The 17,721-nt window shown below is 33.4% G+C and overlaps 1 protein-coding gene across 2 annotated transcripts in view; it reads right to left on the bottom strand.

Annotated features, from left to right (window-relative positions):
- LOC127881001 (sodium- and chloride-dependent GABA transporter ine-like) overlaps positions 1 to 7,110 on the bottom strand; it is a 66,628-nt gene extending 59,518 nt beyond the window's left edge. For both annotated transcript variants that reach the window (XR_008049856.1, XM_052428569.1), the window contains exon 1: positions 6,950 to 7,110. Coding sequence is in view for 1 of the 2 variants with exons in the window: in XM_052428569.1 (XP_052284529.1) it covers positions 6,950 to 7,070 (121 nt within the window). In the remaining variant the exon portion in view is untranslated. The remainder of the gene's footprint in view (positions 1 to 6,949) is intronic.
- Positions 7,111 to 17,721: the final 10,611 nt, after the last annotated feature.

Here is a 17,721-nt window from a genome sequence, read left to right as displayed (position 1 = left end):
CAAATGTATATGCGCAAACATACAATATATGTAGCTTCTCTATGAAGAATTACAATGTCCGTCCTATTTTTTAAACCTTCAACAATATTATAATGAACGTTTTTGTTGATTGAATAACAAATATACCACACATAGCATTTCACTTTGTGTGTTTTCAAACACGCGGTTGCACTTTTTGGAAGAATACTTAATTAATTTTGCGCAAACTTAACACAGTTGTGTATATTGACAATGACCGGGCTCTCGTCTTTGTTTTTTTTTATGGTTTTGAATTAATGAAGAAATTATCAGAAACGTACCTGAAGCAATGGTTTGTTGACATCCGATTGTCCCACACATAGCCGAAAAAGTTAGCGGTACAGGCACCTTGAATAAGCCAACTCCTACAAGTCTTATTATTTGGACTTAGCCAACTCCCAGCTTCTGTCTCTGACCCTCATTCAAAAACAAGGTAAGCCCGTCTTATTTCCAAACCCATTTCAGTTTTTTCACCTTATATAACAAAACTTGCATCAGCTTTTTCATTTTGCTTATCAGATGCTTCAGCAATAGTCTTTGCCAAAGTCAAACAGCGATTGCATCTTTCCAATGTCGTGATTACGCAACATGATAAAAATAAGATAACGTAACCTAATTTACTAACAACCACCACATATTTTTAATGTCACCATAATCAATGGCAAATTATACATTTTCTTAAATAATCAGTGAATACTAATCAGAAAATACACACTTTGTGCCCTATATGTAAAAGAGTAATGTTTAAATATAGAATAAAAATTGCAAAATTCAGGGATGGTAATAAATGGATATACATTTTGAAAGAAAATCGAACCGCACATTAAAAAGTACTATATATTTGTTTATATGACAAAATTAAAGATGGCATTAACATATTTTACATATATTAAACATTTCACACAGAGAAGGAAACCTGGTTGGCTGCAACAGTGCTGTATACGAGTTATTAAGAACTTCCCCCTCCTGGATTGCACGCTGTAATTAATTGAAATGCACATTTTTTTATGATAATAATGAAAAAACTGTGTCTATTTTGCAAAAAAATACCTCATTAAGAAAATATAATGTAATAATATAATAATTTAAAGTGCATAATTGTAATATGAGTATTTAATTCATTATACCTGCACAATGTTATTTCACGACATGAAAGTTCATTTATATGACATTTTATGACAAATCATTTTTTCAAATGGTTATATATGTACAATAAATAGCACATGCTAATCAGGGAAGATATTTTCTGCTTTTATTGTATTTTTCGCTTAAAGATCTCTCCCCTTAACAAATATCCAGTTGTTGTAAAAATTGTCGTGCCTGATGAGCCTTTGCGGACTCCACAGGCTAATCTGGGAGGACACTTTATGCACATGCATAAAGCTCATTTTCTCAAATTGAGGCTCATATAAAAAACAAGAGGGCCATGGTGGCCCTGGTCGCTCACCTGAGAAGTATTAATGATAAGTAAGGACATTATAGGTACAACTATCTGTATCAATGTTATTTTCAATAATTATGTAAAATAAATGAAATTTGGTACGAGGGTGAATATTTGATTAGGTTCCATTAACTGTCCATATTCAACAATTATCTAAATGGTAGACATTAACAGAGAAAAGTTTCATAATTACAATGTTAAATAATATGTAAACAATATGAGATAAGAGTTCTCAGCAAATCATACGCTTAAAGCAGTTTTATGCTTTGTCGAAGCAACTAATCCGCATGTATTTTAGTAACGGTGTGTTGTCCGAATTCTTAAAGGGTAATTTTCTTGATTGTTTTATAAAAGAATGTCAAACGAAAATATAAAAAAAACAACCATATGGAGCTAAATATATTTAAACTTAACTTAATAACAGCTACATTTAGTAGCTTTATCTGCAGAATATTTATAAATGGTCAGTTATAACACTGTCCTAATTTTTCAAGTCGACACTGTTACGAAGAAAATTTCATCTACCGCACGGGAATGATACGGGGATACAACTTTTTCCGAAAAGTAAACATTCTTTCAACCTTTTACGTCATAATTAAGCAATGAAAAGAGCGCAAAAAATGTGAAAATCATCAAAAAGTAAGTAAAATTTTGAACGTACTTTTATTCAGTGTCAACACCATTCTTCCATTTTCTTTGCTATTTCCACTTCCTGTTCTTTTATGATTTTCAAATATTATGTATTCTTAGATGCCACAAAATAATGTGTGTGTAATGTGTTTTTGAGACAAGTAGCATGCTGTTTGTGGATGATCAAATGCCTAAATGTCAACATCGTAACGGTGTGCACAAATATATACACACATTATGGTGTGAATAAACTTCTTTTTCATATCGCCGATTGTTTTTTAAACAACATCGCAACTTTTACATGGAATTTATCAGACAAAAATGGAGAATTAATACAATTGGAATCAGTTCTGTCAGTATTCCCGAATGTCATCACCGTTACGTTCCACACCGTTACGCTGAATGAGAAACAATGTTGACAACATCGTAACGGTGTGGAGAAATTTATACAAACAATATGATTTGTCTTTCAAACAACATCACAGTGTTCGACACTAACTATTCTGAGAAAGGAGTTCATTGGACTCCTTTCATCTGAAATTAAGGAGTCCGATCATACTTCATGTAGTCCAAAAATTATGACACTTTTTATATACCGTATTTTTGTGGGGTAATAACACATGTTAACCATAAATTGATAAATCGTCTTTCATGTTTGGTTTCATATCAAAGTTCTAAGTGACTTCTGTTCAATATTTCTTGTCATTTGTGATTTTAGATTGCAAAATATTTTAAAAATGCCATTAATATTTAAGTTAATTATTGTAAGTTTAAAAATTATTATTTTTTATAATGCATTTTTATATGCTTGCTTGTTGATCTTCAGGATTGGTCGTTACAGCTCATTGCTAGTGGCATGAGGTTATTTACGCACCAATGATTCACAGTCGTTCCAATCTTCAGTGCATTGCGACCGTAAAACGTGCATTGTGTAAACAATTACGGGCATTGTGATGATTGTTTATAGTGATTATACACTGTTTAGCGAAAGCTATTTTTTAAGCGAAAGTATCTGAGAAAAAAACAACGTCTACTTTGCGTTCTAAGCTGTTTGATTAAAACTCTTAAATGGTATTTCTTTTGTTGACAAAGTATTTTCATTATAATAATACAATTATAAGTATACAAAATGCATCTTCTGACAACAATCATGTTGACAAGACAGGGGTTTTAATAGGAAAATAGAAAAATACTTATTCAAGTGCATAGTACAAATGATGGTATTGTTCTTGTTATCTATATACGTCCGACATCACTTAGCTTTGATTGAACACTTCTCACTAACAATAGATGTCCAGCTGTCTTTAATCTTCCTTGTTAAGAAGAACTCTTACAGCTTTCAAACAGTGGTTGAAGTGTAAGGTCATAACTTGGTATTAAAAGCTTTCTTCTGCGGTATGTAGAGGGTGAATATTAAATAATTACAATTGAAATGTGACAATAAACAATTGAAATTGAAAGTTTTTATAGACAGTGATCGACAATGATTATTCTGAGGAAAAATTTCTCTGAGAAAAAATGTCTTTGTGCATACATTGTGATCTTGCAAAACGAATAAATAAACAAAGGGATTTTTTTATAATTCCCAGATGATTTTGAAGGAGACCGATGGACTTCCTTGATTCAAAAACAAGCAGTCCGAGTCTCATTTCCACGAGTCTCAGACTACCGGACTCCCTTTAGTGTCGAACACTGCATCACAAATTTTACATGGAACTCATCTTACATACTTTCTAGTAAAAAACACGATGCGTATAAACAAGAATATGACAGTATAAGACAATCTGTCCACACCGTTACAAATGTGACAACACCGTTACGCCGCATAAAAAAGAAGACTTTAATATACATTAAGATTCAACAAAAACTGCAAACGTGTTTTAACATCATAAAGTCGTCAAAAAGGTGTCCAATGAAAGAAGAATTTCGTATATAAACATGTACCTAAACATTTTATAGAAATTCTTAAAGTTGTAAAACTTAATTAAAATGTGTATTTACACTGTTACGCACTTAATGTTTTGATAAAGTCACTGACAATTTGGAATTGATGTAATAGCCACTCATGATCACCTTATACAATGAAACGCCAATTTTTTTAAATTAAGTTGAAATAAAATAATATTATCAAACAAGTATTTATGTCCGTAGCGGTGTTCTCTTCACAGCTTTTGACATGCGTCAAATAAGCCTTCATAATCGCGATCTGGGTCCCATTAGGTCGTGCCCAGCTTAGGTTGACGTCTGTCTGACATGTACCTAACTGATAAACAGTCTGTCGACGCTGCTTTACTAATTGTGTTTTTGAATATTTTTTATTAAGAATGGAACTTAATCAAATATTCACCCACGAATGAAGTTTGGTATAAATCGTAAAATTTTGTTTCATAAATAAAACAGTTATATTCGATTGTTATCCTTAATGTTTACACAAAAACAAGTTCAATGGGTTCAAACAAATAAAAAAAACATACACGGGTGTAAGTATTAAAATTATATTATAAAACAAACCAATAAACTTCTCAAGTGTTACAGCCAAGTTGTTGTTGTTGTTTGTTTACAATGTAACAGTTACCTCCCTTGTTGTATTTTACCAGTAGTGCGTTCAGTTACAGCGAACGTTCGCAATAGTTCGCGAACGGACGCGAACGTTCGCTATTGAACGCTCGGTTCGCAGCGAACGTTCGCGAACCGAAGCGAACCCTCTCGGGAGGTAGTTCGCTAGCGAAACCAAGATGGCGGACATATAAGTTGTCGTTGTTGTTCAGTGTAACTTCGATACTTTTTTTTTTTTTGTAGTACATAGAATGAATTGCATTATAAACAAAGTGTATAGGAGGTTTGGGGGATTTCGATAATGACGTCAAGTTTGCGCATGCTCCAATTTTGGCCGTCAACACTGCGGCCATGCTGCTATTGTTTGCGTTTGATGAACCGCATCGTGATAAGGTTTTAATCATATTCGCTACCCTTTTTCAGAACAACAAAATACTCAGAAATTGAAATTCTTTCAGATTAAATAGAATCCAATGAACGAACGAAAATAAGGACGAAAACAAACTACAAATTGATTATTTTTATGTAATCAACATAAAGAAACTGATTTGAACCTATATGTCTGTAAAAACTTACCTTGTTACAGATTAACTAAATCCTCTTGATACATGTAAATGTTTTATTTAATTGTTCACACCAATGTTGACACTCTTTATTTCAGCATTTTTAACCACCCAGTGTTTAATTGCCCCTTTGTTTATCACAAACCGATTATCTCGATATGATCGGATACTGTCCAGACAATTACTAAGAAAACAGGGTGTCATAAACACAGGGACCTATACTTGTATGTCTCTGTATGGGGTCATAAACCGCAGGTGTCTGGTCATTAAACACGATATCTGATACCTCCATGTCATCTCTTGGCATATTAAGCCAAAAACTTAACAGTTGCTTTAATAAAGTATTTGAACATATTTTAAAAAATAGACGTACATTTGTCCGAAATGGATGAACAGGAACTATTAAGTATATATATTAGCCAGTTTAAACCAGAGACCTACGTCTCTGTTTAAACATAACAAAAACGTGTTTATTAATAACAATAAATTAAAAATATTGTGGAAATTTACTGCTACACAATTAACATATTTAACGGGTACCTGCAAATATAACGTTTAAATATCGTGCGTTACTGCAATGTTCGAAACATCATCGTGAAAACAAGCAATCGCGTTTGATCATAATATGGATATAAAATACTTGGGTTAAATAAATGTATTGATTTATGGTATAATAAAATGCCAGAATTTTATCGCTCATTATCACTACAAAAGAGTTTTCAATATACATGTACATTCAAAACAGTTCAATTCGCAAAATATGCATGTGTTTGTTTCCATTTGAATGCTAAAATTTATTAATATTTTCATTAAATGAAAACGAAACGAAAATTCATTCAATGTAAAAGAAAGTTACAATTTCATTTGAAGATTGTAATGTATTGCGCTATTTTAGGGCTTTATTTTATAACTGATTCAATGCTCCTCTTACACTAAATTTCGATCGCTAATGAAAAATAACACTATCGCATCCACACCACTTATAATTATAATAAAACTATTATAGGCTTTATTATTTTTGAAATATCTTTTATTTAAGTCTTAATTTAAAAAAGAATACGGGTATTTATAGTTTTGTATTATGAAATTGTCAGTATTTAGTCTTCCGACGACCTTTCCTCTGATACAATATTATAATTCGCGATTTCATCCATCAAAATCGCAATCAATTTTCTGGGAGCCGCCATCTTGAAACGTTCGCGCCGAACTTATCGTTCAATAAGACCGAATCGGAAACGAACGATCATTGGCGAACGTTCGCTGTAACTGAACGCACTACAGCAGGTAATTATAAAATAACAAACATACATATACGCGCAAAATATTTCAGAATTTTATTTTTTATTATGTAAAGTATACATTTTTCTAATAAATAAAACCATTACATGTAAATACTTAGAATTCATAATATAGATCTAACAAATAAATAATTTAAAATGAAAACTTACCATAAAAATCGGCAAAGAAATCAACGCGATCGCGAAATATGTTGGTCAAATTCTTCAAGTTTGTTCATCGTTCTATTAAATCCATGTACTTTTTTGCTAAAAATACGTTTTCAACGAGTATTTGACGCGTATTTTGGCAACCTACAGTGGGGTCGGCTTTCGTGAATATACAATTTTTTTTTTATCTCCCCTGAATTAGTTAGGTGCGGTGGTTGCTACGTTAATTTAATTTAGTATTTAGCATGCAAAGACAAGCCTTACGCATGTTACTGCTGCATATTAAGTATGCTTACCCCCTCCACTTCTGTAGCACAGATATGGGAACCTCCATACGTTCCCCAGTCCAACAGCATACCCTGCTGTGGCCAAAAGGTATTCGATTTTCCGACTCCACTTCTCACGTCCGTCTTCCATTGTTACTCTTCGCACACTGCAAGATAGTTACTTTCGTTTAACAGTTCAGCCGTATCTGCAAGATGATAGGTCAACTCGATGCATTGACATAGTTCGCACGGGTCGATCCCGCCCCGTACACTAAGCACAAAAAGAAAGCGTTTCTTCATTATCTTTAAAACATTTTTCGCAGTAAAATTGGTATATATATATATATATATATATATATAGATTCTATATAATTATATATATATTAATTGTGAATTGACTCTTATGAACTAAACAGTTGACATTGCTGAAATAACATAAGCCACATGTACTTGAAAATATGTGTTTAAAAACTTATATACAGTAAGTGATATTCACCTTCTGTATAGTAACAGTAATAAATAGTGTCAATACGACAGCATAGCGTTATTTAAAGACTTCATAATGCCAGTGTTCCTATTCTTGTACTGAATTAAAGGGATCTTTTCACGCTTTGGTAAATTGACAAAATTGAAAAAATTTGTTTCAGATCCGTAAGTTTTCGTTTTAGTTATGATATTTGTGAGGAAACAGTATTACTGAACATTAACCATTCTCTAATATAGCCATTATATGCATCTTTTGACGATTTTAAAACCTAAAAATTATAAAGCGTTGCAACGCGAAACGATTGAATAATTTGGAGAGTTCTGTTTTTGTCGTTAAATTTTGTGAAACTACGAAGATTGCTTATATAAGGTATTAAATACGTCACGAATGTGTACTCGGCGGAATAGCTCAGTAGGCCAAAGCGTTTTTACTTCAGGACTCTGGCAGGACTCCAGGGGTCACTGGTTCGTAACCTGCTGCGGGCAATGTTCTTTTCCCTTTTTTAATTTTTTTCTTGATTTTTTACTGGAGCTTTTATGATCCAATGTTTACATTTATCAATATATAGCATTTAATGAATAAGTTAAAAAAATGCCAAAATCTGTGAAAAGGCCCCTTTAAGTTCTTAAATTATCAACGCCTACACATGTTACCCAAATACGTTGAAAAAAATGTTTGGGATAACCCGACCGACCCACGAAAAACATAGCCTATAATGCCGGCTCACAATAAATCCGTCTTGTAGTAATAACCTTGAACATGCTGAGTAATGTATATTATGCAAGTTTAAATATTGTGCCGTATGCACGTGGGAAGCGGACAACGCTAACGAGCCAGGCCTGGTATAGGAGAGATAACCCTGGGTTAAGGTTAGGTTAGGGTTAGGGGTCGGCTTAGGGTTAGGGTTAAGGCTAACCCTAACCCAAACCCGACCCCTCACCCTTACCCTAACCCTCTACCCCCCCCCCCAAATGCGCATTCAATCTTTATATTTGAATCCGGATTCGCGTAGGCAAACAAAAAGCATTTACGTATGTGATGACAACGCGAATTGTCAGAGTGTGAAACGTTTACAAAACAGAAATAACATGTTACAGCCAGTCAATGACGAGTGCATTATTTTCTACCTCCGAGTTTTGTATACATTTCTATTACTTCGAAATCCTGTTCGATATACATATATATATATATATAAATTCGGATTTACGTGGGTGGAAAGACGCATTAGGTATTTGATGATAAAAGGCGTAATTTGGATCCCGGATTCACGTAGGCAGAAAGAATCATTTAGGTATCTGCTGAGAATGTGTAATTTCGCGTCATGCAACATTTGGCCTTAAACCGAACGAGTGATGTATAATCACGAATATTTAAATGTAATGCATGGTTTATTTTAACGTATGGTGTCATATGCTAAATGAAACAATATACACATGTACCACCCATTTTATTCGAACGAAAAATTTTCTAATCGTGTTTCAGATTAATTCATTTTTAGAAGATGATTGAAGTCAATATCATGAGATTTCCAAGCATGTTAATAGTTGCTTTAAATGTTTATTTCTAAATATGTCATTGGTACACGACTTCTCATCTTATAATTACTTGTGAAAAAGTATTACATTTAAATTTACATTCACCCCACGAAATGTTGTAGATAAAATCAAACACGTTGAACGTTTAATTGGATAATAACTGAACTCGTCAATTGAAAATCTTAAGAAACGATATCTGTACAGTTTTATTTATTTTTAAATCACTTTTCCTGTAAACAAGGATGTGTCAATAAAAGAGGTGCTTCAGCTTTTTTTTTTCAAGATTTTAAAGTTGTCGTCAACACTTATGATTTCTTTTATCGAAACATTGAGGTTTATGCTAATACACACCGTATTACGCGTCACGTCGATGGCAGAGTGTTCCGTCGATGGCAGATAGCTTTACTCGACCGCGTAAACAGGTAGGTTACAAATTCGTTCGATATATGTATATAAAGCAAGTAAGGCCAAAATCGTTGCTACGAACATATTGTCCATTGACTGAGGACGCCACCAGGTAATTTTGGACTCGTAGTTCAAGTTTTTAAAGAAATGTGAACGAGTTAAAAGTGACAGTTTCCGAAAAATCATTGAACATGACTGCTTTTTGTTCAAAATATCTGAAGTTTGAAATAAATGACTTGATTTCGTGTTATATACTTACGCATTTATCCCTTAAGGATACGTAAGCCAAATATCCGCCCTTTGAGTTGTTTAATGAACATGTTACAGGCGTCCAAACTGACTCCGTCGAAAAAATATTGGTGCCGTAGTTGGCAGATAAGTATTTTAAATGATGCCGCTGATGGCAGAAACGCTGTAGAAAATGCTCACGTAGATGACAGATTGTCAAAATAACTATTTTATTTATTTCTCTCTTCTTTTTGTACTTTTTTACACAATTGAGAAGCGAAACTGTCCTTTGTAATATATTCTAATAATAAACTATTAATTTTGATTTAGTGTTTGTAACATGCGGTCATATTTGCTAAATTAACTTTAAATTAACAACAAATACATATTAACTACTGTTAAATAGAGATTGGGAATGTTTCTGCATGTCTTACATATTCGTATTAAAGTGGGAATCATCAAACACATATTGAAGAAAAAAATTAAGCCGACCTACTTATCGTCATTCTTATTGTGATGTCAGTTGACACAAATGGCATTTTCTATTTTGGCCTGAGGTTGAATCTTTGCACTTATTCTTTATATGAGATACAGGATAAAATATACATTCAGGATATAACACTTAAGCCGATTTTCAGACATGATTACGGATGTTTTGCAAAAGCAAAGACGTCAGCAGATGCGAATAATTGACACGAGCTACTTCATCCGGATAGGCAAAACACTTATTTTGTCGTGTCATGAAATGTAAGTCGTTAAAGGGGCATACAATAAAGTAAGATTAAAACAACAATATTAAAGCATTAACAAACACTCCACAACTTTTAACACATCAGTTATTGTACTAGTACTCTGCGATATCAACTTTCTGTTTAAATATATGAGGCTTTATTTTGTATCCCTCCAATACCTATGCCTTTATCTTTAAGATCTTGATGGCAGTGAGAAACTTTAGGCTAAAACAAATTTGGTATTATTTCAAGATAATATGATTACACTTTAATTTAGATTTCGACGTAACTAAGATTGCATAAGGTTGTAAATTGCGGTTTGCCGGTGCAGAACAGTAATTTATTAATTCGGGCTTACTCGCGGGATTTTTTTTAAATAAATGGCTATTAAGATCTAATATACTCGCTTTAAACATAAGAGATAGTTTTTACAATGTTGGTGACCCACACTTTTTATGTAAACAGATGGAATGTCACGCTGAATGTATCGTCCTAATAACTCTCCTTAAAGACTAGCAGATGTTAACAAGACTTTTTCTCCTTATAATTATGTTAGTGAGTAGCAATTTATTGTTTTCCTATACAAATTTTTATCGATCTATGTGAATTTAGTTTGATCAACTTTTTGTGTAAAAGCTGGGCTTAATGCATGTGAAGTCTGAACTGGCTAATCAAGACGACACTTTTCGCGTAAATGGACTTATTTGTTTAAGGGAAGTCTCTCTTAACCGAAAATCAAATTTTAGTTTCGTCTGTACATGCTTATCAAGGACGACTCTCGAGGCCAAGCCTGGAAGGCTTTTTTTAAACTTAACTCATATTTAGTAAATTTTCCAACAATTTTAATACATAGCAAATTAGAGTTGTTCGATCAGCTTGTTTTACAAATTTCAAAGTATGGGTCAGAATCTGGGGCTTTACTGAGTCAATGGCAATTCATCATCATCATCATCTTCATCATCATCATTATCATCATCATCATCATCGTCACCATCATCATCATTATCAATTGGCTTGTCAATAGCAACATTAAATGGTCGACGACTTCGTTTGCTTAAATCACTTATGAACATCCTTTCATAAACCTACGCATAAGTTGTTTGTTTCAAGAAATATACGTCACTTACTAACACCCCTTTATAAACCTACGCAGAAATTGTAAGTTATGTTTAAACGCATTCCTGTAGGCGTCTACATGCACATGCGGTATTACTATGAATAAACTTTACCTCGACTGATGTTATTTTATTTTCAAAGTCAGTGAATCGTTATACAGTGTGGCAATGAATCGAAACGTTGATATTTCAAAGAGAGGTAACTCCTCACTGAAAAAATGAATTGTTTTAAAAAGTTATTGGCAATTTCATAATGACAACAAAAACGATAAAACATTGAGTAAATTATATGTAAATGAGCGAACCCACATTAATGATTAAAACTATAATTTGGTATGTTTAATAATCAGTCGAAAATCATGTATATAAAATAATCAATCGTGGATCGCTTATGACACCCTGAAACTAATTCCAAAATGTTATATTTTCTTTGCAACAACTGTTTTAACTCTAAATTTGATTTACTTGAAAACGAAAGAAGCCATCGCTCTTGAACCCGGCTTAGCAGTGAATTACACTGACAGAGCCAGGCACATAAATATCCAATCAACAACAACAACGATGTTTTAATAAATGTGAATACATGAAAATTACTTATCATTCTGATTGTATTGGAATAAGTTTTTAGGGGTGTGTGGTTGCATATGCATGCATTATTTGACACGCTTCGTTGTTTCAAAGGAATAGGACGGGAGCTATCGATTAAGGGGCAAAAACTAAAAAATATTGTTTGAAAGTCTGTAGAAGATTTATTCGTGTTGACAAACGGACTCGAAATATAGCTCGGTTTTCGACCGAATGTGAGTTAACGGCTGGACAGATATTTTTGAAGTTAACTTTTTTTGAAAGGTTGTCCAATTGCCCATAGTAGGATCAAGGGATGCTTTGGATTAAAGCTTTTTTTGACATTTTTGCGGCCCGCGAAGACAGGTCTATAATAAAGTCTAGTTAATGACCTTGTAATGATTCCAATATCAGAGGGTGGGGATTTTTTTCATGGCTCTTTGTCAATTTTTTCTCATTAAACATGATTTTATATATTAATTTGAATATATTGGGCTCCTAAAAAATATATATATGAAAAATACTATCCTGGGTACGTTACTTCCACCTGTGTTAGCATACATATGATGTGGCATGTTCTAAAGCTGACATCCAGCTTTATCATACGTGATCTGCCTCTATGATACAATGATCAATCTATTTGAAGTGAGACACCACCTTCAACCTTCGCAGACATTGACCAGACCAGCAAAAATCTCAAAGATCCCAATATAAAAAATAAAATTTAAATAAAAAAGATTCATTGTTTCTAAGATGGGCGGAAGGGGTTTGTAATAAACGTTTTATACCCATTTAAATATCTTATAAACCAGATACAAGTCATGCCATGACTTAAAAATATAGTTTTCTTCGTTTTGACCTCGTTTTACTAGTACTTGTGTCGTAAAAAATTCGTATTCAACGAAGAATTGTAATCTCTAAACAGTATATGAATGTTGAAACAGCTTCAGTGTTGTTCAATACCAACATTAAATGGTCAACGAATTTGTTTGCTTAAAGAAATATACGCCACTTACCAACACCCCTTTATAAACCTACGCAGAAATCACAGATTGACAATCATTGCACATAATAATCAAAGTTACAACAAATTATATTCATGTTATTATTACAAAGTCAATGTTTCATAATGTTTAACACAAACGACTTCGTGAGTAAAAAAGGATTTTTCGTAGATTTTCATCGAGTTCCGCTCTTTTGAAAAGGTTAATTAAGTCTATTTCCTAATAAGCTTTACAAAACTGTACAAAGTAAAAACAATTACGAAGCCATAAAGAATGTTGTGTAGTGAAATAAGGTCACTTCCAACAGCCTTGCTGTTAGGCTAGCTCTTTAGCGACGTGGTTAAAGTGTCGGACTACCACTCTGGAGGTCGTGGGTTCAATCCCCGGCTTGAGCTCAGTATTTTCACATTAATGGCGACGAGGCAAAAAAGAACTGTGAATGCGGGAATGGGTCTGAGCTGTTTAATGGTTTCTGGGAGGGCAATGCGGATGCAAGACATGCTGTAGCGGGCGTGTCTGGGCCTTGAAACATTAAAAGGGGGAGGAATGTAGTGAAATAATGTCACTTCCAACAGCCTTGTTGTTGGGCTAGCTCTTTAGCGAAGTGGTTAAAGTGTCGGACTACCACTCTGGAGGCCGTGGGTTCAATCCCGGGCTTGAGCTCAGTATTTTCACATTAGTTGTATATCTCATTGCCTACCACGGGATTTTGACACGGGCCTTTATTACCAAAAGCTAGCATCTTATTTTATACGTATTTATACTTATTGTAGATCGTATATTTTATACGATTTAAAAGTAACACATGATTTTTTCTCCAAAGTTACAATGAAAAGCGTTAAAGCGCTTTATTATTTAATCGAGTTCAGTTGATTATTAACCATTAAAGCACCGTTATTGTTTTTAAGCCGGTAGTGTCATTTTGCTTGTTTGAATATAATACCTACGTTCCATATTGAATATATGACTATTTGTTTGAAAATTGCAATTTTAAATTTTAAAATCCCATTTAAGTGGTATGATTGCTTCTTTAAACACATACTTGGTCTTGCACTTCTCACGGGCAATACATATCAGCTGGTCAAGCCAAAATAAGACACAATCACCACCAACATCTTTATTTCAAACAAATACTTGGTCTTGCACTTCACACGGCCATACATATCAGCTGGTCAAGCCTAAGATAAGACACCATCACCACCAACATCATTATTTCAAACAAATACTTGGTCTTGCACTTCTCACAGGCCATACATATAAGCTGGTCAAGCCAAATATAAGACACAACCACAACAAATTTCATGATTTTAGACAATTACTTGGTCTTGCACTTCTCATGGGCAAAACATAACAGCTGTTCAAGCCAATAATATAAGACACAACCACCACCAACATCATTATTTATAACAAATACTTGATCTTGCACTTCTCACGGGCAATACATATCAGCTGGTCAAGCCAAAAATAAGACACAAACACCACCAACATCATTATTTCAAACAAATACTTGGTCTTGAACTTCTCATGGGCCATACCTATCAGCTGGTCAAGCCAAATATAAGAAACAACCACAACTAATTTCATGATTTTAGACAATTACCTGGTCTTGCGCTTCTCATGGGCAATACGTATCAGCTGGTCAAGCCTCACATAAGACACAACCTCAATCAACATCCTGATTTTATTAATTACTTGGTCTTGTCAAGCAAAATATAAGACACGGCTACCACCAACATCATTATCAGACAATTACTTGGTCTGGTACATTTCTAATGATAGTAAGTATCAGTTGGTCAAGCACAATTAAATACAAAACCACCATCATCCTTAATTCAGGCAATAACTTGGTCTTGCACTTCTGATCCGCAATAAGTATCAGCAGGTCAAGCCAAATATAAGTCACAATCACAACCAACATAACTTTATTTCAGACAATTACTTGGTCTTGAACTTCTCGGGGGGCAATTTGTATCAGCTAGTCAAGCCAAATATAAGACAGAACCACCAACATCAATATGTCAGACAAATAATTGGTCTTGCATTTCTCACTGGCAATTCCTATCAGCTGGTCAAGCCAAAGATAAGACACAATACCAATGCCAACATCATTTTTTTCAGCCAATTACTTGGTATTGCACTTCTCACTGGCAATAAGTATAAGATAGTTATGGCAAATTATTAAGACACAACCACCACCAATTTTATTTTTTTAGACAAATGATTGTTCTTGCACTTCTAACGTGCAATACGTATTAGCATTTTAAGCCAAATATAAGACACAACCACCACCAATATCATTATTTCAGACAATTACTTGGTTTTGCACTTCTCGAGGGCAATTATTATCAGCTGATAATGCCAGTCTGTAAGTTGGTTTTGCAAATCTAAAAGGCAAACATTTTTGCAAGCCATGAAAAATATGATACACCGCTACCAAGTTACCAACATCATTATTTCAGTCAATATTAAAGTGAGTCTTACATGAATCAAATGTAATTATATATTATAATAAATGTATTACTAGATATAGACAATACGTATAGGACACCACCACAATTATAATTTAAAACAATATTTTGGGAATATAAAAAAATGGGAAAAAGCTAGAAATAGCCATTAAAATATAAAATATTTCCAACACCAGCACAATTATTTTGGTTAATAACTTGACAAATGATGAAATAAATGTAAATGTATTACACAATAAAACAATATTCACTTTTTGGTTCCCATATCTTAAGTAATTTTGGCAGGATTTAAAAAAAAATAATTTACCAAGATAACAAATCATTATAATTCAATCTAAACACTTACAGATACTTAATACCTTAAGAATTAACCATATTTCCACATATAAGCGTTCACAGAATGTGTGATATCTAAACGTTTTAAGTATACTTGTGGTAACACTTTAGTATAAACATATTCATAAAAATTTGGGTCCGGTTGTAAGCACATTGATTTTAAATAGTGACCATTTTAACCTGTGAGTCCGTTTTACCTCGTTTCGGTTGTAATTTTTACCAATAATAATTTTCACCATTTATGTCCGGAAATAACAACAATCCGAACAGTAGTTTTTTTGCATTCTTGAGGTGTACTTTTAATATAAACAAAACTACTAAAATTCAAATTAAATAAGTGCTACTTGTATCGGACATCGGTCTTAATGTTTTCACGGTCAGCGGGTTTGTAATTCTCACGGGGGTAACGTGAGAAATGCAAGACTTCCGGTTTATCTTAAGAAATTCACGGTCTTGCAATTCTCACGCTACACCGGTCATAAATCCCGCTAACAAAGCCAGACACTTTGTGTCAAAATTATGATAGGTGCAAATCGCGTCGGCAATCAAAACACCGACCTGCACTTGATCCAATGACTCGAATTACATTTAAAATTATCAAAGATTAAATGAGTAAAGGAAAAGCCAACTGTGTGTAAAAAACAAATAAGACCGTATGGCAATTAAAACACCGACCCGTCTTGATCTAATAACTCGAATTACATTTAAAATGATCAAAGATTAAATGAGTAAAGAAAGAGCCGACTTGGTGTGAACAACAAAACAGATCGTATGGTTATAATCACGTTGTCCAATCAAAAAAGCTTTTAGAAAATAATTTACTCAACCTCTAATGAGTATTTGCGTATCGTATGGTCCAAACATTAATTAATTACTCAATATTCAATCAGGTATTATACTTTAAGAAATGTTTTTGGTATTTCACCCTCATTTAATTGAAAATATTATAATTGCTACACGCATAAAGTAAAATAATATCTGTCCAAGCAAAATGCCACCTACGCCTTCCGCTACTTGGAAGTATTTCACGACATCGTCCGATAAGAAGTCGCCGATCCAAGTGTCTTTTAAACGTGGCAACTTTAAAAGACTGACTGTTTAGTCTGTTAAACAGGTTCAAAGTGTGTTGTGGCTATGTACATAATTCGTTTAAGTTCAGCTTTAATTATATGTAGATCTAACTGTTTTGTCATTTAATTATTTTGTCGTCATGTAATATTATGTTTCGCGTTCTATTGTTGATGTACGATATTAATATTTTAAAAACAGTTTTTGTCATTCAATTTTAACAATAAAAAGTAATTAACAAAATCAGCTTCGAATTAGCGACGGCAACGCTGTGTCAATATTAAGTAACTTCCGGTGAACTTCCGGTAAAAACGAAAGTAGAATTCATAAAGTAATGGTACGGTAAACAAAGTTGACTTTTTTCCAACAGATGTTGACCGAATCTTCGAATATTCGATTGGAAAGGTGACCGAATATTCGAATACCGAAATCGGTATTCGTCGCCATCCCTAGTTATTATCCACAGAAATTTTCATATCAGTTTGGATTTATCCATACACTTTTATACCCGTCCTGCAAACACATGATTTTAACACAGAAACACACTAGGTTTAAAAAGTAAAAATTTAAAGGACATTCATGATATAATTTGGCATATCTTTGTTACAGTTTCGTTCACTCTTTTGTTAATTAACGTGTAAATAATTCAACAAATAGGTTGCATTTCATGAACATTAGCATTTTCCGAAGACAAAGTTATCGTTTTTTACTAGAAAACTATTAAATCACTGCAAAACTCAAAAAGCACGTGTGTGTCAGACATTCATTATCACATATGTACAACTATTACGTCCTTATAGTTACTAAATTAGCAGAAATGATAAAATAATCACCTACCTTTCAGTTTCGGCCGACATTTTT

The sequence above is a fragment of the Dreissena polymorpha genome, chromosome 1, assembly GCF_020536995.1.
Source record: "Dreissena polymorpha isolate Duluth1 chromosome 1, UMN_Dpol_1.0, whole genome shotgun sequence".
Classification (NCBI taxonomy): domain Eukaryota; kingdom Metazoa; phylum Mollusca; class Bivalvia; order Myida; family Dreissenidae; genus Dreissena; species Dreissena polymorpha.
The sequence above is the reverse complement of the archived record's forward strand: the minus strand, read 5'-3'. Positions and strand labels throughout refer to the sequence as shown.